Source organism: Ammospiza caudacuta, chromosome 12 (genome assembly GCF_027887145.1).
Source record: "Ammospiza caudacuta isolate bAmmCau1 chromosome 12, bAmmCau1.pri, whole genome shotgun sequence".
Classification (NCBI taxonomy): domain Eukaryota; kingdom Metazoa; phylum Chordata; class Aves; order Passeriformes; family Passerellidae; genus Ammospiza; species Ammospiza caudacuta.
The window spans coordinates 20320100-20343054 of NC_080604.1; the positions used below are offsets into that span (position 1 = coordinate 20320100).

At 42.6% G+C, this 22955-nt stretch overlaps 1 protein-coding gene across 1 annotated transcript in view; it reads left to right on the forward strand.

Annotated features, from left to right (window-relative positions):
• CNTN6 (contactin 6) overlaps positions 1-22955 on the forward strand; it is a 131054-nt gene that overhangs the window by 99133 nt on the left and 8966 nt on the right. Inside the window, exons 13-18 of the mRNA XM_058812706.1 lie at positions 13276-13403; positions 15449-15624; positions 15971-16088; positions 16896-17054; positions 17147-17296; positions 21310-21380. Of these exons, the coding sequence (XP_058668689.1) occupies positions 13276-13403; positions 15449-15624; positions 15971-16088; positions 16896-17054; positions 17147-17296; positions 21310-21380 (802 nt within the window). The remainder of the gene's footprint in view (positions 1-13275; positions 13404-15448; positions 15625-15970; positions 16089-16895; positions 17055-17146; positions 17297-21309; positions 21381-22955) is intronic.

Consider the following 22955-nt stretch of genomic DNA (forward strand, 5'->3'; position numbering starts at 1 on the left):
TTCTTAAATCAGTCTGATAATGCAGCTGCTTTTAAATTATGTAGACAAATTCAATCTTTTGTTAAAGAAATCATGAAAACAGACCTATTCCACTCAAAGGGGAAAGAATATTCCTTCATTTTCATCTTTTTCCTTTCACTCCTGATAATAGTTTATTCCTGATAATCCTGAATATGTGGTAACTACTCTCCCTGATCAGCTGAACTCTTGATATCACAGGAGATTACATTAAATTCAGTTTGTAAGTGTGTAAAGAGAAGTGTGCTAAATAGGAGCACTAATTATTGGATTTTCCATATTAATAGATCCACCATTAAATATTTTTAATTAGATTTCTTCTGAGTTCTTGAGGTCAATTTTAAGTTTCCAAAGCTGCAGTATTTGGGCCCTTGCTCTCTGAAAAATATCTTAAAAATTTTTGAAGGGTAATTTTCTGCATTTCTGGCTGGGGTTCAGCAGTGAAGGTCCTCAGCCCTCAGTCCCCTCTTCAGACCAGAGTTTTCTCCAGCCCCATTTGTCTTTCCCATCCTTTTTGTGGCTCCATTGCTCAGCTCTTCAGCAGTTTGTCTGCTCTCATTTCTGTAAAACACTTCATTGCACTTGAAGCACACATGTAAATCCTGCAGAAAATGCCAAAATAATATTTTTTTAATGTTAGATGGTGAAATAAAACCTGAACATACCAGTACCAGATCTGCTTATTGTTCCCAGCCCTCTTCATTGAGTTTCCCTTCCAAATTTTCAGCAATAACTCCATTCCACTGTTATTGGCAGGGCTCAGGCCCTGAGTAATGGGATTTATCCTTGGTCCATGGTGCTGGCACCTGCAGAGGGAATTCCAGGTTATCAGCTGCAGGAATCCAAGGGAAATCCCACAGTGGCTCCTCCTGGCTGGTTTTCCTGCTCCCTCCTCCTGTGATTTCCACCAGTTCAGCTTCAGGTGCTCTCTTGGGCAATTATCCTCCTTCTTTGGGTCAAAATCAGCAGAAATGGGGTTTGGGGAGCAATTCCATTTCTGCAAGGGACAGCTGGAATAAAGAACTTTTCCTGGCGTGTGCTGGGGGTTTGAGCTCAGTGTAGCAAGGAAACACAACAAAAGCCAAGCTTTGTGCTCCAAACTCCCTTCCCATGGAGTCTGACACAGATCTCAGCCATTTTCATGTGTGTCACATCCTCAGTGCATGCAACAGGAGCTTTCTTCATCTCTCTCCTCGCTTCTATCCCCTCGTAACCAACTGAGGGAACAGAAGAGAAGAAAGGAACAATTCGTATATTAAATAAAACAAATTTTCAAGTCTAGACACCGATCTCATCACAAACGTCTTTGTGCCTTCAGTGAATTCAGATTTGGGACTCCCATGGAAAACTTCTTTTATAAAAATTCCTTTTGATGGGAGCATTTTAATGGAAGGGAATTGGGGCTGGTTTTGCTTTGCCAGAGAGAGGTGCTATTCCCCCAGCCTGGGCTGAGCGTCCCCAAGCCCTGCAGTGAACGCATGGAAACATATGGGATTCACTTCACTCGGAATTTCAATGAGGAGAGCTGAGGGAAAACTGAGAAATGAGGTAGGCTGGAAGAATGCATTAGTCATATACAGCACTTTCCATGCATTAATAATCAGTAATAAGCAAATATTCATAATTTAAATTGTTTTTGGGGGCCCGGGCAAGAAGTGCATTTAGAGATCATAAAATATGCTCAATACTTGTTGGCTCCAAGTCTTGCTGGTAGGACACAGCTCAGTCCCAGCTCTGTGAGGGATGGGAATGGATGCTCTGCCATAAATACAGCTGGTGAATTCGGTGTCCTGTGGCACTCTTGGTTCTGGTGTTTTACACTCAGGTTATTGCCATTAATCTGAGGAAACATGGGAAAACAATGAGGTGGGAAGCTGTGTTTCATAAATTCCATGGAAAGTGAGTGGAGCAGATGTTGTGATGGGTGAGGGAATTATCTGGGAATTGCTGAGTTCCTGGAGGATCTGGGAATTGCTGAGTTCTTGAAGAGTATCTGGGAATTGCTGAGTTCCTGGAGCTGCCCCTTGGAGCCCAGGCTCAGGGGTTCTCCTGCTGCCAGGGAAGCAGCCAGGACCCAGCAGGTTTCCTTAGGATCTGTTCCTTAGGATCTGTTCCTTACTATCTGTTCCTTAGGATCTGTTCCTTAGGATCTGTTCCTTAGGATCTGTTCCTTAGGATCTGTTTCCTTAGGATCTGTTCCTTAGGATCTGTTCCTTAGGATCTGTTTCCTTAGGATCTGTTCCATAGGATCTGTTCCTTAGGATCTGTTCCTTAGGATCTGTTCCTTAGGATCTGTTCCTTATTATCTGTTTCCTTAGGATCTGTTCCGTAGGATGTGTTCCTTAGGATCTGTTTCCTTAGGATCTGTTCCTTAGGATCTGTTCCTTATTATCTGTTTCCTTAGGATCTGTTCCTTACTATCTGTTCCTTAGGATCTGTTCCTTATTATCTGTTTCCTTACTATCTGTTTCCTTAGGATCTGTTCTCCCACCCCACACTGGACCACCCCCTGCTTGTGCTTTCCTTCTGCTCCTCCACTGCTCACAGCCAGATTCCAAACCCAGCAGCCTTTTAGCACATTTGAACTTTATAATTTTTTTTTTGTTTTGTTTTGTTTTGTTATTTGAGAAAAGGATTGTTTTATGTCTGTGGAGTTAGACAAATTAGAATTAAACAAATTAGAATTAGACAAACAGGGAGTTCAAAAGTCTGCAGCTCCTCTGAGAGGCAGCTCCAATCTCTGTTCCCTGGGACATGGAATGGGTGGAACCATGTCAGGAGAGGTTTAGGTTGGATTTTTGGGAAAGGTTCTTCCCCTAGGAGGTGCTGGCACTGCCCAGGGAATGGGCACAGCCCCAGAGCTCCAGGAGAATTTGGAAAACCCTCCCAGGGATGCCCAGGGTGGGATTTTGGGGTTGGATCCTGATCCTTGTGGGTCCCTCCCAGCTCTTCTTGTGCTGTGATTACTGGTAAACAGGAGAAGTCCTCACTCAATGGCCTGATCAAACACAAAATGCATTGTCTGTGAAACAGCATCTCAGCTCCAGCCAATTTGAGCAGAAATGTGTCAGGACAGTTCAGCAAACTTCAGGGAAGCATTTCAATTACCAGAATGTCAATGCTGTTGGTTTAGCTTCAGAATATCCGTTATCCTTAAAAATAAATAAGAAAAATCTGCTTGGGGAGGAATCAAGACCAAATGGATAAAAAATTCTAAAATTTGCACTAGTCTGCTAACAAAGGAGGAGATTGATGGCACTTGACTATTCTTTAGCTGAAGTCAATATGCAGCCTAAGAGAGTTATTTACTTGTTCTTGGCAGGTGCCTCCCTCTCAAATGAGACACCAAACTTAGATGAGCAAAGCTGAGGGAATGAAATCCATCCACAGTGTCTGAAAAAACCCACAACCGCCTTAAGTCAAAGTAGATGAGTGGCACAGGCAAAGAGGAGCCAGGCTGCTTAGTGCCACAAACTACCCTGCTTTCCTCACCCCCTGCTTGCACATAAAATACCCCAGATATTTGCATGCAGATACCAAGTTCCATATAAAATCTATTTTTCTTATGATATTCCAGAACTTACTGTTCTATTCCCAGCTTTCTACAGCAATGCAGCTGGGTGACTAGCACTGGGCTATTAATTTTACTATTATTTTATTTTTTAAGTCTAGTTTTTGAAGCCTGGATTAAGTGTGTCTCTGTTTTTATCCTCCTTGCTTTTCCTCCACGAGGAGTTTTGCATAGCTTTGATGAGATGCCTTAACCCTTCTATCTTATCAGTGTCTGTGTGCTTGTAAAGAAGTTCATTTCCTATTTTAGTATTTAAATAGAGCACTTGAAGTGTGGGCACCAGCAATCAGAGCAATTCCAGCTATCTCAGACACCACTGCTGAAAGTCAACACGAATACAAATTAAGCTTATCTGTTGATGAAATCCCACTTTTGCCTGGAGAACCAATGGGATTGATTCCACCTCTGCTAAATTTGATTAATCACTTCAGCTCCATTCCTTGCTTACAAACAGACTGACAGGAATTAAAAGCACAGATTTACCTGCCTGCTTCCAGTGTTTGGTCTGAAGTTACTCTTTAAAACATGAAAACTCCTACAAAACCTGGGGTTGCTGTTTAGAGGTGTTTTTTATCTCTGAAACCCCAGTGTCACAGCACATTTGGTGCTAACCAGACAAACCTCACCATCACACCATTCCCCAGGGAATGCTGAGAGCTGCAGGAAGGATTTTCTAGCTAAAAATATCCAGTGGTTCTGGTTTCAGACAGAAAACAGAAGGGAATTGCACAGAACTGGGAGAGGCAGTTCCAATGCATTTACTGAGGATTTATTTGCGCTCAGCAGGGAAGTTTGTCTGGTTTTGGTGTTGGTTGTGAGCATTTTCCAGTGCCACTGGATCTGGGAGGAACATCACACGTGGCAGCAGCCGCAGGAATCACCAGAACTGCTGATTTTGGCAGAAGTTTTACAACCAAAGGCTTGTCAGAAAACACCCCAAACTCTCCTCAAGTGCCTTCAGTCTTTCCTTCTTCTCCATCTTTCTGGTTATTTTATTCTTGTTCCCCACACTGAGAGTGAAGGCAGGGGAATGGAAACTTTGACTGAAAGATGAGGAGGGAGATAAGGAGAAGGAAGAACGAGCGCAGATGATGGGAAGAAAAAAAGAAATGCTTTATTTTTTCCTTCTTTATCTTACTTTCCTTTGTTTCTCCACTTTCTTCTCCCTCTGTTCTGTTTCCATTTGAAGTCAAGGCACTGCAGAGTAACGAGGAGGCAGGAGGGGACCCCCATTGCTACCTGACCCAGGCAGCAGCCAGAGGATATTGGGGCAGGGGAAGACAGCAGAAAAGGGTTTTTCCTCTCTTCTCTCTCTTCTTGGAGAGTTTCACAACAGAACAAGCCAACAAACCTTATTTCACCCTGCACTGCTGAGTGCTCAGTGCCAGTGTTTAGCACACCAGATAATGGGAGCATGGAGGAAGCAAATGAAGCAGATGTTCTCACGTGATAAAGAGGATTTATTCCAACTCCCCTCTGCAGGACACCTCTCTAATGCAATTTGAAATTGTTCCCACTCAAGTTATGACAGCATTGTTAAGGAAAGCCTTTCCAAGGGGCTGTCCTGCTTGCTGAGATGTCCCAGGAAATCTGCCACTCTTCCCTTCCAAAGGAATTGCAATAATCCAACCCCCAGTGAGTGTCAGTGCTGTGTCCTCTCCCCCTTCCAGTGTCCTGTCCCTGCTCCATGCATATTTTCTGGATGTTCAGGATTCCATCCAAAGCCAGATAATCTCATTGGATCTTTTTCCACTGAGCAGGCTGGGAATCAAGTTTCCTAATTAGGAGTTTGCAGGAAAAAAAAAGTAATGAGAGAATTCGACCTTCTGTGCTTCTCTTCCAGTCCAAGTTGTGCTGCCATGCACATTGTTGCTGCTGATGGTATTGCTGCAGCATCCAAAAATGCCAGTGTGGGATGGAAAACATGCACCAAACTTGGAAAACATGCATCAGATTTGGGAAGCATACACCAAACTTGGAAAGCATGACCCAAATTTGGATAACATGCACCAAATTGGAAAACATGCTCTAAATTTGGAAAACATACACCAAATGCGGAAAACCTGCACCAGATTTGGACAACATGCACCAAATTTGGAAAACATGCACCAGATTGGGAAAATATACACCAAATATGGAAAACCTGCACCATATTTGGAAATCATGCACCACATTTGGAAAGCATGCACCAAATATGGAAAACATGCTCCAAATTTGGACAACATGCACCAAATTTGGAAAACATGCTCCAAATTTGGAAAACATGCTCCAAATTTGGAAAAAATGCACTAATTTCTTGTTCCTGTTGGTTGGGCTCCCCCTGGACTTGCAGGAAACCTGACTGGATGGGGTTTGGAGCACCCTGGGGTAGGGGAATTTGTCCCTGCCCATGGCATGGGTGGAATGGGATGAGTTTTAAGGTCCCTTCCACTCCAAACCATCCTGGCATTCTCTGATTCTGTTTTGGGCATTTTTGGTCTCTGATTCTATTCCAGGGTTTCTGAAATCCAAGCAGGGCCATGCTGGTGTCAGCTGCTTGTTGTGTGGACAGAATTCTGTAAGGTTACCAGCAGGTTTTATTGTTTTGTGCTCCTGAAATATGTTCTGACAAGGAGAGAGGGAAGCAGCTTCCTGCAAGTGAATGAAACTCCCACACAGAGGGCAATTCAGGGCCTTCTGTACTGGTTAAATTCTACTAAAATCCCATATTAAGGGCTTTGTTTTACATCTGGAGTGAATTTTGTTGTGTGAAGGGCTGAGTCAGAGCTCCTGATAGTGCCTGGATCATAAAAATGATGATTAATTGTGGGATTAGGATAGTGGCAGTGAGGACATCCCATCCTGCACTGGAACAGCTTTTGTCTGATGTAGTGGAGTTACAAAGATTTCATAAAACCAGCAGAACTTGGAAGATAAAGAAATTGGCAGCTGTTTTATTTGGCAGTTCTGCTCCTTTTCTGCTTTTCTTTCCCATACACACAGAGGTGCTGTTGCCCAGTATTCACTGGCTGCCAGTTCTGGGACGTGTCACTACAAGACATTTGGGCACATTTGGGTGCTTTTGTCACTTTTTTCCCTTGGCCATCGCAGAGGAACATCTGCCTCACATTTAATCCTTGAGTGTGTTACAGGCAGGGCAAAACGATTTTTGCTATTTTATGTTAAAGGCAGCAGCAGCTCCTGAAAATCCTGTGTTTTCTCTGGAATCTGTGTGATGGAGTACAGCTCAGTTCAGACGGCTGTATATATTTACATAAATAAATATTTGTGGTCCCAATTGCAGGGATTTGATGCAAAAATAATTCTATTTTTAGGAAGAGGGGAGAATTTTAAGAAATAGGATGGAAGACTTCTAGCATCACATTAAATAGTTTCTAATAATATTATTTTCTACAATATTTTAATAAGACCATTCAGCTGGATTGTGTTTTGATCCAAATAGTTAAAAGATTATAATGACATTTATTTGATTCCCAGTTAATTGTCAGTCAACCCTGAAGCTCATTTATATCAGCATGCAGATAAGGAAAATCTTTTTAAGCGCAGTTTATTAAATGGCAACACTATTAGCATACAAATTATGCTCAGAATAGAATAAACAGGTACAAAGATCATTAACATATGATACAGACAGTCAGATCTCAGATGGGATTCAGTGGGACCTTTTCAAAAATACCAGGGCTGTCAGCAGCAGGGACAAGTCATTCACTCAGCCAAACTTTGCTCACATTTCCATCTGCATAAATCACTGCTAATTCCAACTCGTTTGGGAGTTGTGCTCATCTTTCTGCCCCTCACTCACTTCCCTTTGTAGTTTTTAATGCAGCCTCTCCTGCTCCTCAATCTTGGTAAAATTAGAGGAGTCAGATATTGTCTCAGTGTCTGGCAGCATGTCTGGAGAAATTTATAAACAATATATCTCTTTGCACAGCCTGGAAATAAAGAGGGGGTTTGCTCCTGAGCAGCTAAGGGAGGCTGAGCAGACATGGTTTCAAATAGGATTTCTCAGATAATAAAAATTACTTTGCCTCTGATTTCATCAGATCCAGATTCCTCTCTTTTTATCAGCACAGCGCCGTGATGAGGCTTCAATAAGGCTGGGAGGTGTCAGATGTGAGAGCAGACAGGAGACAAGGAGAGGGAATCTGTACAAAGTACCAGGGTTACTTTATTTGGAAAAGAATTACACCCTCAAAGGGAGAGCTGCCCTTCTGGCAGTGCTGAAAGCTGCAGAATCCACCCAGTTTTACACAGATCCAGCTCAAGATTTTGATGGGGATTTCAAAGCCCTTTGCTGTTTGAATCCATGCATTTCATATCCATTAATTAACATTCCCCCTCTCCCAAAAACACATTGGCTGAACAATGCAGCAGTGCACAAAGCTACCCCTGCTGCACTTTTAAATCTAATGACTTGACACCTCTTTCTTTTCTCAGATTTTATTTCTTCCATCAGCCTTGTTAAATACATATTGTTCTTTCATGCTCTTAAGATCAAAGCAAATAGCCATCAACAATCTTTTGTTCACACGAGACAACACACTCGGAGATGGTTTGTTTGGCCTGGTTAATTAAAAGCTGCACCTATCATCCCTGCTTGATTTCTCAAGTTCTTTACTTAAAAAAGTATGTGTGACAATTTTAATGAGCTCTCACCTCTTCCCCACAGCCTCTGGCTTCTGCACAAACTTTGCAAACTCTTCTTTTTGAACATCACACGGAGCTCTGGCTCCAGCAGATCCCAGGGAAGCTGTTTGTTTTCCTGACTGCACATGGAGCTCATCTCCTGATGGAGGCACTCAGAGGGGAATTTCAATATTTATATCCTGTGGGTTTAAAGTGAAAGAGAGTCAGGTTAGATTAGGAATGAGGAAGAAATATTTTACATTGCTGGTGACAAAATGCAGGCACAGGCTGCCCTGGATGCCTGGCAGTGCCAAGGCCAGGTTGGACACTGGGGCTTGGAACAATCTGGGACAGTGGAAGATGACCCTGCCCATGGAACTGGATGATCTTTGGGTCCCTTCCAACCCAAACCATTCCACAATTCCACATGGAATAATATTTCTGTGTATTCCCAACCCGCCCTCTGTGCAGGAACTTTGCACGAATAGTCAGAACTGGATTTTCATCTCTTCTTTTGCTCACAGCAGCTTTGTTTAATTAAGCTGCTCACCCAGAGGTAGAACCAGGCAGGAGAACAGGAGAAAGCAGGACTCTGATCAGGAGTTAAGCATTTTGTAAATCAGAAATGCCAACCTAGAGTTAGGCTGGGCTTAAGCAATCCCTTGGTGCCTCAGAGCTTTATGAACTCAGCTGGGCCCTGAGTTCTTCCTTCTCCTCTGTCTTTCACAGCTCTGCATTTATCAGATCTGCTTCACATCTTGTGCTTTTGGGCCCTTGACAGGCACTTATTTACTTATTGAGAGAAGTCCAGTTTTCCTGGCAGGCAGAATATTCTCCTTGCATTGTGTTGGACAAGTTAAACTTTTCTGTCTCGTCACAGCACTTGGAATTACCTTGTCTTGTGATGCAGCTGCTAAGAATTATTATCTATAGCCTTCACACAGCCTCAAATGTTGTGAAAAGGAATGGTTTCCAGCAGGTGAGACGTGCCTTTCACAGCTTCTTTTTAAACCATTTGTCAGAGCTTGATCCAAAGCCCATTAGAGACAATATTCCCACGGCCTTGTGCATCACAGCTCCCTGGTTTGGGAGAGAAATGGGAGAGGACAAAGTGCAGCCCCCTGAACCCACCCAGGGCACACAGTCCTGGCTCTGAGGGAGTTTAGGGCAACTTTGCTGTTCTTGGCACCTGGGGCAGCATTTCACATTTGTTGTTTTTTTTCTTGCATTTGAAATGCATCATCTTGGTTTTCTGCTGTGCTCTGTCTTCCCATCTCTCTCCTATCCCAGGCCTCAGGACAGCTGGAAATTTCTCACATTTTTTTCATTCCTTTCCCCACTAAACTAATTACAGTGGAGTTCTTTGTGCTGTTACACAAATTCTGCCTGAGTGTCTTATTTACTGCTCGCTCTAATTGTTGTTAGGTAGCGTGACCTGTTTCAAACAACTCAGGAGCTTTTATTTAGCAGATTTTCTCTCTGCTAAGCTCCTTTTTGATCCATTAAAAGAGCCATTCCATCCTCAGCCTGCCCAGCCATTGAAATATTGTTTCAGAGCAGCATTTCTTCAGATCAAACGTGACACTGCCAGCTCCTGAGTGGGTACAAACCCCTCTTAGTGGCTAAATGAGAGAGATGGGAATTATCAAGGTCTCAATTCATCATGAAGAATACAGGGATGAAAAATCTGAGGCATGACCAAACTTCAGTGGAAAAGCTGTAATCAGAATCCACAGGGGCTAAGATGGAGCTTTCAAAGCTTCTCCCCTTTGCTATTCTGTATTTTACTGACTGTTTTTTCCTGTGTATTTACCTACACTGAAGCTTATTGTCTTTTTTTATTTTTTTTGCTTTATGCCACTTCTGGATTTTAATTTGCACCTAAGAGCTTTTAGGTGCAACTGCAGTAAAAGTAACAGGTCATCAATATTTGATGGAGAGAAAGACACTGAGGTGGCTTGTTATGAATTATTATTCAGGTGCCCAATTTATGAACATTTGCTGATTCACACTGGAATCTCTTTGGATACTGTTTGATGAACACCATATGTTACCCAGCCACCCAATTGCATCCCCTGTTTTATCACCAGCAGTTTTTCTGGTGGTTGGTGCAAGCTGATGGGGAGAAAAGCATCATTAATGCAAAAAATATTGCAGAGGCAAAAGGAGAACACCTGGAAATGTTTCTTCATGCTCAAAGCTGCCTTTGGAACAGCCAGAGGTGGGTGAGGGAGAGGACCCAGGGCTGCTGTTGATGCACATCTGTGACACTGTGACCGTGTTCACGGGGGTCTTATGTTGAGGGAAGAGACAAGGATCTGACTCCATGTTCCAGAAGGCTGATTTATTATTTTATGATATATATTACATTAAAACTATAGTAAAAGAATAGAAGAAAAGGTTTCATCAGAAGGCTGGCTGAGAATAGAAAGGAAGTAATGCTAACAAAGGTTTGTGGCTTGGCTCTCTGTCCGAGCCAGCTGAGTGTGATTGGCCATTAATTAGAAACAACCACACGAGACCAATCCCAGATGCACCTGTTGCATCCCACAGCAGCAGATAACCATTGTTTGCATTTTGTTCCTGAGGCCTTTCAGATTCTCAGGAGGAAAAATCCTAAAAAAAGAATTTTTCATAAAAAGATGTCTGTGACATGACACCAGCTCAGTTCATGGGATCACAGAATCATGGAATATCCTCAGCTGGAAGGGACCCACAAGGATCAGAAACTGCCCCAGGTGCCAAGATCCAGCTCCTGGCCCTGCACAGACACCCCAAATCCCTCCTGGGCATCCCTGGGAGGGTTTTCCAGAGGCTCCTGGAGCTCTGGCAGCCTCTGTGCCCATTCCCTGGGCAGTGCCTGGGCAGTGCCAGAACCCTCTGGGAATGAACCTTTCCCAAAAATCCAACCTGACCCTCCCCTGGCACAACTTCATTCCCCCTTCCTTATCCAAACAATGCCTTCAGCTGACACATCTCTGTATTGAGGAGGGAGCTTTGCCTCCTCCTATTTTGCTCAGTTCCTGTTCAGAATGATGGATTATTAAAGCTGAACTTATTCCCTCACTGTACCACAAGTGGCAAACCCAGAGCTGCTGCAGCACCTGGTGATTATTGCCAAGGAAACAAAGATTTTTCACTGAACCCTAAATCCCTTCCCCTCCCAGCTGCACAGGGACATCTCTGCTTGTCCAGGCCCCAAATCCACCCTGCCCTGCTCAGCAGCAGATCTTTGTTAAGATCTGCTTAATTTTAATTTGAATTTTCCCTCTAATTTTATGAATTCCCACAGGGAAAGGTCAGATGATGGTGTGACATGTGAAATTAGGGGGATATAAGCCAGAAGATCAGCAGAAATCCAAGTTTAGTGCTTCTCCTTCCCAGCTGAGCTGTTGGGAGGTGTGACAGGAGCAGGACAAGGGCTGATGTGTGTTCCACTTGCAGTTACAAATGTATAAATGCCAGAATGGGAAACAGAAACACACTGTGATGGGGTTTTTTTTTGTGTGTTTAATGGTTCTGATGCTGCTGCCAGCTCCGACTTCTGCTCTTGTGATTGTTCATTTCCTTTAATAATTCAGTACATCACCCAATCTTATGTTGTTAGTAATAAATATTAAATACCCAAGCTGTGATGCATGAATTAGATATTTTCTATTTTATGAAAGGAGCCTTGTATTAGAGTTAAGTGTCAATTAAATGAGGGATATAAAAAATGATGCAGTGCTGCTGTGAGTGAATGGAGCCTGGTTTCCTGTGGAGTTGTGGCTTACACTGAATTTTTTTGAGTGTAAGGAAATGTGGCATTGGGTGCAGATTCTCTGATGCCTCTTGAGGACTGAGCTTGGTGGCAAGAGGAGGAGCACACAGGGGCCCTGACCCCATTTTTATGAAACTTCCAGGACCTTCATGTCCTAAATTTCTTCTAAATTCAGAAAAAAATTTGTTCAAGTTCCACATTTACCATGTGGATGTTGAAGAACTGGGGGGAAAACACCCAAAATATGACAGAAAAATATTTTCTGTGCTAAATTTCATTACTAATTCAGCTGTGATTTGAAAATCCTCTACTTTTGGATGTGTGTTCTGTGTGAGTCTGCAGAAAATCCCAAAATCCTGAAGTTCTGCCCTATGTGACAGCAGAAGGGTCACAGTGACAGCTTATCCCAGGAAATCACACCCAATCCTTGTCCTGACTTACATCCCAAAGCATCTCAATAACATGAAAAAATAAAATAGGAACAAGCTCAAAAATTAATTTTGTCCATAAAAGCCAGGAGTAATCCTGAAATTACCATTAAATGCAATTTTCCCAATTCTCTGCACACTGATATAAACAACTCAGAGACTCCAGGGTGGTTTGGGGACCCCATGAGACAGTGAGGGGTTTGATTTGGCTCCTTGGCTTGTGAGGTGGCATTTGAGCACCTCAGCCAGTCTGATAATATCTTTTAATAATCCTGACAGAACTCCACGGGCAGCTGGGCTCACACACAACCTTAGCTTGGCTTAGGAGCACTGGGATCTGTAAAAAAACCCCAAAAAACTACAAAACCATGGTAAAATAGAACACAAGTAACTAGCAAGTTGAGTCTTTTGACTTTTTCTTGAGATTTCAGATTTTGCTGTAAGAAAGTCACATGGAGAAGTGAATGACCAACCCCAGTTTGCCAATAAAACATTTCTAATATAGAAATTAATAAGTAGAAGAGGTGAAAATCGGTTAACACAGATTCAGCTTGCTGTAGAAGAGAAAAATCATAATGGAAATATTAAAATAATAAATATTTAAATATTAAAAGTAGCATTGCATTTCTGTTACTATTCCTCTGCCAGAAGTCTTTTTTATTTCTATTTTCCTATTGCGGCCCAGGAAATTGTGGATTTTCCATCCCTGGAAGTTCCAAGGCCAGGTTGGACAGGGCTTGGGGCCACCTGGGATGGTGCAAGGCGTCCCTGTCCCTGTCCTGTCCATGGCAGGGGTGGGATGAGCTTTAAGATCCCATCAAACCCAAGCCACTCTGGGATTCCGTGGTTCCATTTTGTCTGCTTTTCCCCAGGGTGATGCTCCTGGAGGATGGCAGCCTCAGGATCTCCAACATCTCCAAGGTGGACGCTGGGCTTTACACTTGTGTGGCCACAAACCAGTTTGGAACTGCCAGAAACTCAGGGAACCTCATTGTGAAAGGTATTTCAGCATTTCCTTCTTTTGTGGACTGAATGAGCTTCAGAAACCCTTCCGACCCAAGATTCTCTGATTTTGTAACTATTTTATTTTGATATCCTTCTCTTCAGCAGTATCAGAATGGTGCTGTATCCTACAGTGTGAGCTCCTCCTTAAATTTGCATCTGGCAAAAATATTTTAAATATTCACCTTCTGACAGAGCAATTAGCACTGATCCAGCTCAGAGTGTGACCTGGGATGGGGCTGCAGCACAGCCAGCAATGAAAGCACCAAGAACTTCAGGGTTTCTGCAGCTCTGACCTCATTAAAGTTCTCCCCCTTTCACATGCCCCATACATTATGGCAATATGGGAAAATCCCATTAAAACATGAAAAAAAAAAAAAAAGAACTCTATTTTGTTTGGCATTTATGAAGTTTATTAAAACACCAAGTAACAACATGGTATAAAAATGATCTTGTTTGCAGGGAACATTTGTTTTTGTTTCCCCTCTGGAGAAGTTTGGGCTGTTCAATTATAGGCCTCATTGCTTCAGCATTATTTTCAACTGAAATGTCAGAACTTGGGAAAGCATAGCTAATGTGCAAATTAAGTTTATTGCTGCTCATTGAGTTGTTTATTCTTTGTGGGAGAAGTCTTTATTACACCTCCAGCACTCACATCTCCCCTCTTTTCTCCTCTGGAATGGGATTTGCCATATAATGCATGTTTGCTGTTGCTAAGCAAGATAGATGGATAAGGCAAAACCAAGAGCTTTTAAGAAGCTTTTAAAAGTATTTGAGATAAAAGTTTTGAAGACAAGCCCATAAAAGAAATAAAAAATATCACCCAGGTGAACATTCTGCATTAGTGGGCATGAGGAGGATACAACAAGAGGTGCAAGAAGATGGGAATACCATAATAAATTAATTTAGTTTTTGTTATCACTACTACAAAACACACCTCATGCCCAAAAGCCAGTGTAAGTCCCAAAAGGACAGTTTTCAAGATTTATTTGGTGGAAGTAAACACCTTCAGGCCAATAATAAAGGAGATTTGTTATGATAACAGCAGTGCCCAAGGCCAGGTTGGACAGGGCTTGGAGGACCCTGGGGCAGTAGGAGGTGTCCCTGCCATGGCAGGGGTGGCACTGAATTGGATTTTAGGTCCTTTCCAACCCAAACCTTCCCAAAATTCTGTGATTTAAGAATCACCTAAATTCTGGAGTTAAGCTGTGATGAGCATTGAACTAACCCAGCTCATGTACATTTCCTTCTCCTCCTCTCACATTATTTTCAGATCATATTAATATTGTTGAAGTGATTCTGCTCTCATTTTCTACATGTGTCTAAATTCTCATCACTTTACAACACTTGCATGCACAAAAGCTTTATTCAAGGGAATTGCTTACAACAAAGTGGTTGTTATCTCTAATCTGTCTGCCAGTCACATCAACAAAAGTGCGGCCATATAAACCCATTTCTTTCCCCTTCAGTGAGCTGATACTTCCCTTCAGAAGAGCTGCAAGTTTGGGTCTCGATGTAATGGGTTAAAAATGATCAAATAAATAATTTTCCTGCCTGGGAACGTCTTTGAAGCTGTAACTTGAGCAGTCCTGTGGAGTAAAGTGCCACTGACATTAATACAGATTAAGGATGTCAATTCTAAAGTAAGTGGAGATGAGCAGCACTTTTGCTTTTGCTGCAGTTTTTGGCCAGGAGGATTCTTCAAGTTTGGAGAACCATGAGCACGTTTTTAAGAGAAGTCTGAAGTTTTTGACTGAAATCATAACTATTGATTATGGGCTTTATGATGTAGTATAATTTAGAGTGTTCCTAATATAAATATAAACTAATTTAGGGTCCTCACTCAGGCACACAATGTGGCCATGGTACTGCCATAGGAGTGGTCTAAAATAATCTCTATATTACAGAGAATTAATTCCCTTTATTACAGAACATTTGGGCCAGTTTGAAATCATTTCCCAAATGGCACAAACCTCCTTCAATAGCTGCTATTTTTATAAGTATTTTAATTAAAAATATATACATTTTTTTTTGTCTCCTCAGACAGGACTGTGATCACGATTCCCCCCTCTGACACAGATGCAACAGTTGGAGAGAGCATTGTCCTGCCGTGCCAGGTGTCCCACGACCCCTCCCTGGACGTGGCCTTCTCGTGGTCATTCAATGGCCAGAGGATTGATTTGAGCAGGGGAATCCATCACTTTGAAAGGATTGGAAGGGTGAGTTTCCCAAACTCACTTCATGAAACTCTTCGCCACAGTCTTTACACCACACGAGTGTTTATCATAATTCCTCCCTGGCTGTTTATGTGCCTGGCAAATCACTGTTTCTTTACAACAGCTGCAAACATTTATTTTTCTTCCCTAAATTTCATAAAGGCGCTTGAGTTATTTGTGAAGCCATAATAAAAATGTCCCCATGAAAGAAACTGATGATAGCTATGAATATTTTAATTTAAAAGCTGAATTTTTTATTAATATTGAGCAATTTATAAAAATGCCCAGTATGGAAAGCATGTTGTGAGTGATTAGTTTACCTTTTTTTTTTTTTTTTAAATCTCTCCAGGAATCTTCTGGGGATTTGATGATAAGAAATATTCAACTGCATCATTCTGGGAAATATGTGTGCATGGTGCAAACTTCTTTAGACAGTCAATCTGCAACAGCAGAGATAATTGTGAGAGGTATGTCTGTAAGGGAGACACACTTATCTTCTAGAGGAATTAGGAATTCTTAACATCAGCTGTTGTTTAAATGATTCCTAGGATGTCAATTCCAAATCTCATTAGTGAAATGCTCTCTTTCTTTTACTCTTGGCCCCAAATTTGTGGCCAGCATGGTCCTGGTGTTCAGCCAACCCAGGGGAACCTCTGCAGTTCTGCCCTGGTCTCTTTGGCAAAAATTTTGTGCTACACAGATGGGAGGGAAATCCTTTAATTTCAGCAGTGTTTTTGTTTCCTTCAGGCATCTCTGGGTCACTGTGCAGGCTGGGAAAAACAAAATACCTCATTCCTTTCCCCTATTTGGAGATAATATGAAATAATATTTTCTAACTCAGCTTTTTACTGCCAGCAGTGAGGAAATGCTGTCATGGGAGCCGGTCTGTAAACCCTAGGAGAAATCAGAAACTTGTGTAGTGCACCATCCTGCATTCCTTCTGAACCTCAGTTTTGATTGAATTCAGTAGGAATTCTCAGACTGTTCAATGGTTCAACAAAAGACAACACTGGGTGTCTTTCTTTGTCAGACACAAAGAAGAAATCATTCCTTTGTTTGTAGTTTTCATGTTAGCGACATCCAGACATTAATTTTCCTGACTCATAAAAATGTAATCCAGGCATGGAGCCATCATTTAGGGATTGTGCAGCTTTTATGACACTGCAGCTTCATGAATAATTCCTCTGAGTTGAGAAAGTAAGAGTTGCCCAACCCATTCCAGCGGTGAATCTTCTCTTCCCAATACCTTCCTCTTAAAATGCTGATCGTGTCAGGCCCTCCAGGTCCACCAGAAGATGTTAAAGTTGAACATGTTTCTAGCACAACTGCTGGGTTATCCTGGAAGCCTGGAGCAGATAACAACAGCCCAGTGCAGATCTACAGTGTGCAGACCAGGACTCCCTTCTCGGTGGGATGGCAGGCGGTCGCCACAGGTGAGCAATCCAGGACTTGCCTTGGAATTTTTATTTAGTGTGCACCATTAATTACCTCAAAAACCCATTGATGGTGTCATGTTTGCCTTCAGATCCTGAGGTCATTAATGGCAGGACTCACAAAGCCACCGTGGTAGATTTAAGCCCGTGGGTTGAGTACGAGTTCCGCGTGGTCGCCAGCAACAGCGTTGGGATTGGGGAGCCCAGCAGGCCTTCAGCTCTCCTGAAAACCAAAGCAGCAGGTGAGGCCCTGCTTCCTGCCACGCTTCTCCAGCTCTCAGCTGGGGGAATTTCACTGCAGCAGAGCCACTCATTCCTACAGGGTTATTTACCCAATTCCACGGGCAGGGATCCAATGTGTTCCATGAGAACGCGTTACTGGATGGGACTTGGGGCAACCTGGGATTGATGCCTCAGGTTTAGCTTTTGTATTTTTCAGATTCTGAGCTGCTTTAGTGTGTGGGTCTGGGCTTCATATCAGGGCATGGTGAGCTCTGTGCACAGAGCAGGGAGACAAAACAATTCCTTCTCTAGCTTGGGACAAAAGGCAAATGATCCAAATCTCAGCCCAAGAGCACAAACACCTTGGGCTGGAGAGAGAAAAACAAGCAGGGTGGGACTGCATGGGCTAAAGCTGGAATGGGACAATGAACTGCAAGATGCAAATGGAGCAGAACTTATAAAAGTGAGACTGGTCTGTGACTGGTTGTCCATTTTGGGACCATTTTGGTTCATCTTGGGTGCAGCCCTGGTTGGGCTCTTGTGCTGTCCAAAGTGGGTCCATTGAGGAGATCCTTTGAGTAAATCCTCTTTATTCTGTAACTCCATCCAGCCTCTGCTCTAGGGCAGCCTGCACAAGGCATCAGGACAGTGGACAGTGTCCCTGCCCATGGCAGGGGTGGGACTGCATGAGCTTTAAGGTCCCTTCCAACCCAAAGCATTCTGGCATTCCATGATAAAAGCTGGAGTTATCCTATGTTCTTCCCTTTGACCAACCTTTCACTCAAGCAATTGGGGAGAATAATTTTTGTTCTCCCAATTAAATCCAGGTTTTTACCCTGCTGAGGGTAAAAAAAGTGCGCATAAAGTTGCACATAAAGTGATAACTCTGCTCTCTGAGTGTCCCTTGGCTGCAGAGGTATTTGATATCTGAGCATCAGGAGGAGCAGGATAATTTTAACTCTGGATATTGGATGAAATAAATGACAGCATCCAAAGCCCAGTGAAACCAACAACTTCTACTGACTCCAGAGTGGAATATTTTCTGTCTGTCTGTCTGACCTTTACTCATTTATCTTCTGGGACTTGGCACCTCAGGGGAAGCTGCCTCATTCTTGGGTGACCAACACTGTCAGTCCTCTGACCTGCTCAGTTTGGTACAATTTATTTGCAGCCCAAACCTTTGGTTTGTTTTATGTTCCTCTCAGCCCCCTGCTTATCAACTGTCTCCCACCTATAAAATCAGTGTTTATGGGATGGAAAGCATTAAAATGGAAGCAGCTTTTACAATCCACTTTCTCTTCTCTGTTTATCTCATTTGCCAAGCTCTGAAGTTTGGCAAGCTGCATTTCAGGACAGAACTCAAAATACATTATTGTACATTATACAGAAGAAAACACATTTCTTTTAGAATGTGGAATCCATTTGTTTCTGGGGAATAGAATCCCAGAATGGTTTGGATTGGTAGGGACCTTAAAGACCATCTAGATCCAACTCCAGCACTTTCCAGAGGAGGTCAGAATTTTTAAATTTCCCAGCAGAGTATCTCAAATGAATATTCTCCATTACATGATTGATCACAAAGAGCAAATTAATCTTGAGGATGTTTTTGTGGCTGTTACCACCGTGGGGCTTTGTAAAGTGGGATATTCAAAACTAGACAGGCAATGAAAGCTTTCATCTTTTAAAGCTTTTATTTATTTATTTCTTAGAGGGTTTCACAAGACTGGGGCAACGAGGAGAAAGAAACAATAAAATTATTGTTATTTATCATGGCAATAACACAAGGAAGATTATTTCTGTGCACTGTAGCTTTGTCTGAAGTTTAACAAAAGAGACAGAAAGACTCACTTCAGGTTTTAGCTGCTTAACTCCTTCACTGCTGCAAACCCCTGTCTCCAAATTTTGCAGTGCAGTGGGACAATATGGGCTTTTATTAATTTTTTAGTCAGAATAGGAACCTGAAATCAGCAGGGCAGTGTGGACAGCAAATACCTGGCCAGGAAAGGGTGAATTTGAGCTGTTGTAATAACTATTTTGGCAGCTAAAATCTGAGCATTAGTAGATTTGTGAATGCAAATGAGCCGCTGTTCATTTCATTAAAATGGAGCTGAGAATTAATTGAGCCTCTGTTGGTGCACTCAGCTGTAAATTTTCATCTGTTTCTCAACTCTGACCCAGTTGAGGCTCTGCTGAGCCGCAGCACAAAATTCTCCCCTTGCAAATGTACAAGTACCAAACACATTTAACACATGAGCTAATTGAGCATCACTTGGTTCATGAAACAGTGAAACACCAGGCTTGAGAGTTTGTTTTGCTGTTTCCATGCAGTTCTTGTCAGTCTGAGATTGTTTGCCTCTGATGTGCCCAAAGACATTGATTGTGAGTGACAAAAATGAACAGCCCTGTGAAACCCTCCAGGAGAGTCCAGGCTGTTTGCTCTCAGACTCACTCTTATGGCTGCACAGCAAAATTATTCTGAAATTCCTCCCATTTCTAGAGGATATTTATTTATACATGGACTAAAATCTGGAAATTCTATGTAATTCATATCTTTAATTATATATAATATAAAATATATTATGGGCTGGCATCAGTTTCTGTGAACTTTAAGCATGGTTTCTTTTATTGCCACCCTTGGAGCTGGATTAATGCATTTGTCAATGGGAAGGACGAGCAAATTTGGCAAAACTTGCCCAAAATCTCTGAAAAAGAGAGATGTAAACATCTCTTCTGAGATGCAAACATCCCTCCTATTCCTCACCCTACACATCATCTTTTCAGACAGTGAGAGCTGAATGAAGACAATGACAAAACAATCTTGAAATTTCTGAAAATAGGGTTTGGAGATGGTACCACCAAATGTCCTGTAGAGGGTTCCTGACTCTGCGTGTTCCAGGGATGTCCTCTTCTCTTACACTTCTCCAGCAGCTGAAAAAGAACATGATATCATGGAACCATAGAATGGGTTGGGTTGGAAGGGACCTTAAAGAAGAAATATAAAGCAAGAGGCAGGAAATGCTGATATTGTCTTTGCCTCTCCACCATGACCCCCTTCAACCTCAACAAAGTTCCCTGATCTCAGTCCTCTACCTCTCACACACCTGTGGAAGGCAGGAGAAATCCAACACTCATCAACCAACTTTTGGGTACTTACAATCTTGGGAGAAGGAGAAAAGCAATTTGTGAGTTTTGAATTCACTAAGATAAGCATACAACCAATTAAAAAAATTAATATATTGCTCCAACAACATGTTTACTGAACAAATGCATAATTAGTAAATCAGTAGTGTTGCAGCTACAGTCTGAATGGAACATCATTTTGCCAATTAGTTGATGAGGCATAATAATGTCAGATACTTGATGCTCCCAGTTCTTTAATTAATTTTTTGAACCAGGGTACTCATGTATCAAATTCATCTATGGCTTCAGCCTCAGAAAACATGTAAACATCATTTCATTTCATTTCAAATGGGCTGCTGTGCAATGTAATCCCTGTTCCACTGTTGACAGGCTGCAGGTGAGGTAGGAAATGCTTGGATCACCCCCTTGGAAAGACCTCCAGGATCACTGAGTCCAACATTTGGCTGACCAGAGCTGGAAGCAGCACTCAAGGTGTGGCCTTAGCAGAGGGACAATCACTGCCCTGCTCCTGTGGCCACACCGTTGCTGATCCAGGCTGGGTGACCTCGGCCTTCCTCCCCACCTGGGCACACCTGGCCTCATCTTAAGCACCCCCAGGTCCTGTTTTGCTGGGCCACTTTCCAACCACTCTTCCCTCACCTTGAAGCCCTCGATGGGGCTGTTGTCAATGGTTTATGTGGTTTATGGTTTATGACCCAAGAACGGGACCCTGCACTTCACCTTGCTGAGCCTCACACCGCTGGATCCAGCCTGCCCAGATGCACACTCCCACCCAAATTAGTGCCAGCTGTGAACTTCTGAGGCCCAGATCAGCCATAAAGACACTAAACAGGGCTGGCCCCAAAGCTGAGCCTTGGGGAAGCTGCAAACTCCAACCTCTTTTCTCCTCCAGTTCCTGTGGTGGCACCCACGAACATCGGCGGAGGAGGAGGGAGCCGCTCCGAGCTGGTCATCACATGGGAGGTAATTCTGAGCTCAGTGAACCTCAGGTGTCCAACAGGGATAAATCTGTGGGTGAAACCACAGCCCTGCTGAAATCCAAAGGCTTTTGGTCACCGGCTTTGGTCGAGCCTGGATTTCACCCTGGATGTGGAGAGCAAACAGCCTGTAAGATATACAGCAAGTTTTCTGTGTTATAGGGAACAATTTGTGAAAATAAACAGTTTAAGAGGCATGTTGTAAAGATGTTTAGAAGTCTGCATAACCCTCTTATCTCCATTGTACAGGAGGTGCTTAACACACTAATCTGCTTGGCCATTTTCTGCATTTACATTTTTCCTACTTTTGTTTACATGTTTTCCATTCTGGAACACTGTGCTGACAAGACATATCCTATTATGCGTTAAAGGAGATGAGCCCTTTAATTCTGCAGCACTCCAGCGAGAGCAGAGAATACACATTGCCAGAGCAGTTAATGCCAGACAAGTTGCAAAGGGTGAGTGCAGGTCATTTCAAAGAGTAGAAAGTGAGTGCTGTGGGAAGGAGCCTCCTTTTCCAGCCTCCCAGCAGCTTCCCACAGGCACTGGGATGAAGGCAGGCAGCCTCTGGCAAAGCCTGGGAAGTGATGGGGTAGCTGCTTGGTCAAAAAAGTGAAAAATCAGATCAAAAGAAATTTTAAAAAATCCCCACTAGATAAATAACATTGCTGATGTTTTCCCCTCCCTGTGCTGCAAACAGAGTGAAATTCCACTTTCCCTGAACTAAGTTTTCCTCCATCTGCACCTTTCACTCTTTTGTTTCATTTTCTCCTCTTTGGGAGCAGAAGAACATGAAAATAGAAAACAACCTGAGAGGTCTCAATCAAATTATTCTGTTGGACTTCGTAGTATGTCCCGAAAAACAATCAGAAGAAATCCTAATTATGGCCAGCAAACAACACTGAACACGACTCTGCGGCTCTCTGTGATGAACTCACTAAATGTCTTGATTAAATCTGAAGTCACAGAAGCCTCAAAAACAAATTAAATGCTCTAGAAAGTAGTTTCGACTCCTATAAATCCCCAGTGAGGCATCATCCCTCACATTTAACTCTCTCAGGGCTGGAAAAAAGATGGAAAGGGGAATAGCAAGTGTTTGTAAAACACTGAAGGAAAGACACATGTTATAAATGCAGGGCAGGCTTATTATCAGTATTTTTATTATTAGAATTAGAAGGAATTTATGATAAAAATAACATTAGTGCCCTGAAGTGTTCTGAAGTGCTTCCAGATTTCCCCCATCATCTCACACTCCCAAGAGTTTGTGCTCCCAAGAGTTTGCAGAAGAGGTTGGGGCCAGGACTTAGGTCCTGACCCTTTTTCTGTCTTTTTGCACCATTTTCCATGCCTGCTTTTCCATGCCCCTTCCTTTGATGCAAGCCTCTGAAATAAATGCACTTTTACTGAGAAACACTTCCTTTCTCCATTTAATCCTGATTTTGTTTCATAAATGTCCTCTTGCTTGGAGAATGTGGAAGTATTTTTATCCATGAAAAACCAAACTTCATGCTGGACATGGTGTTGCTGTAATTGCCTTTTCAGTTTGAGCCTTTCATACATA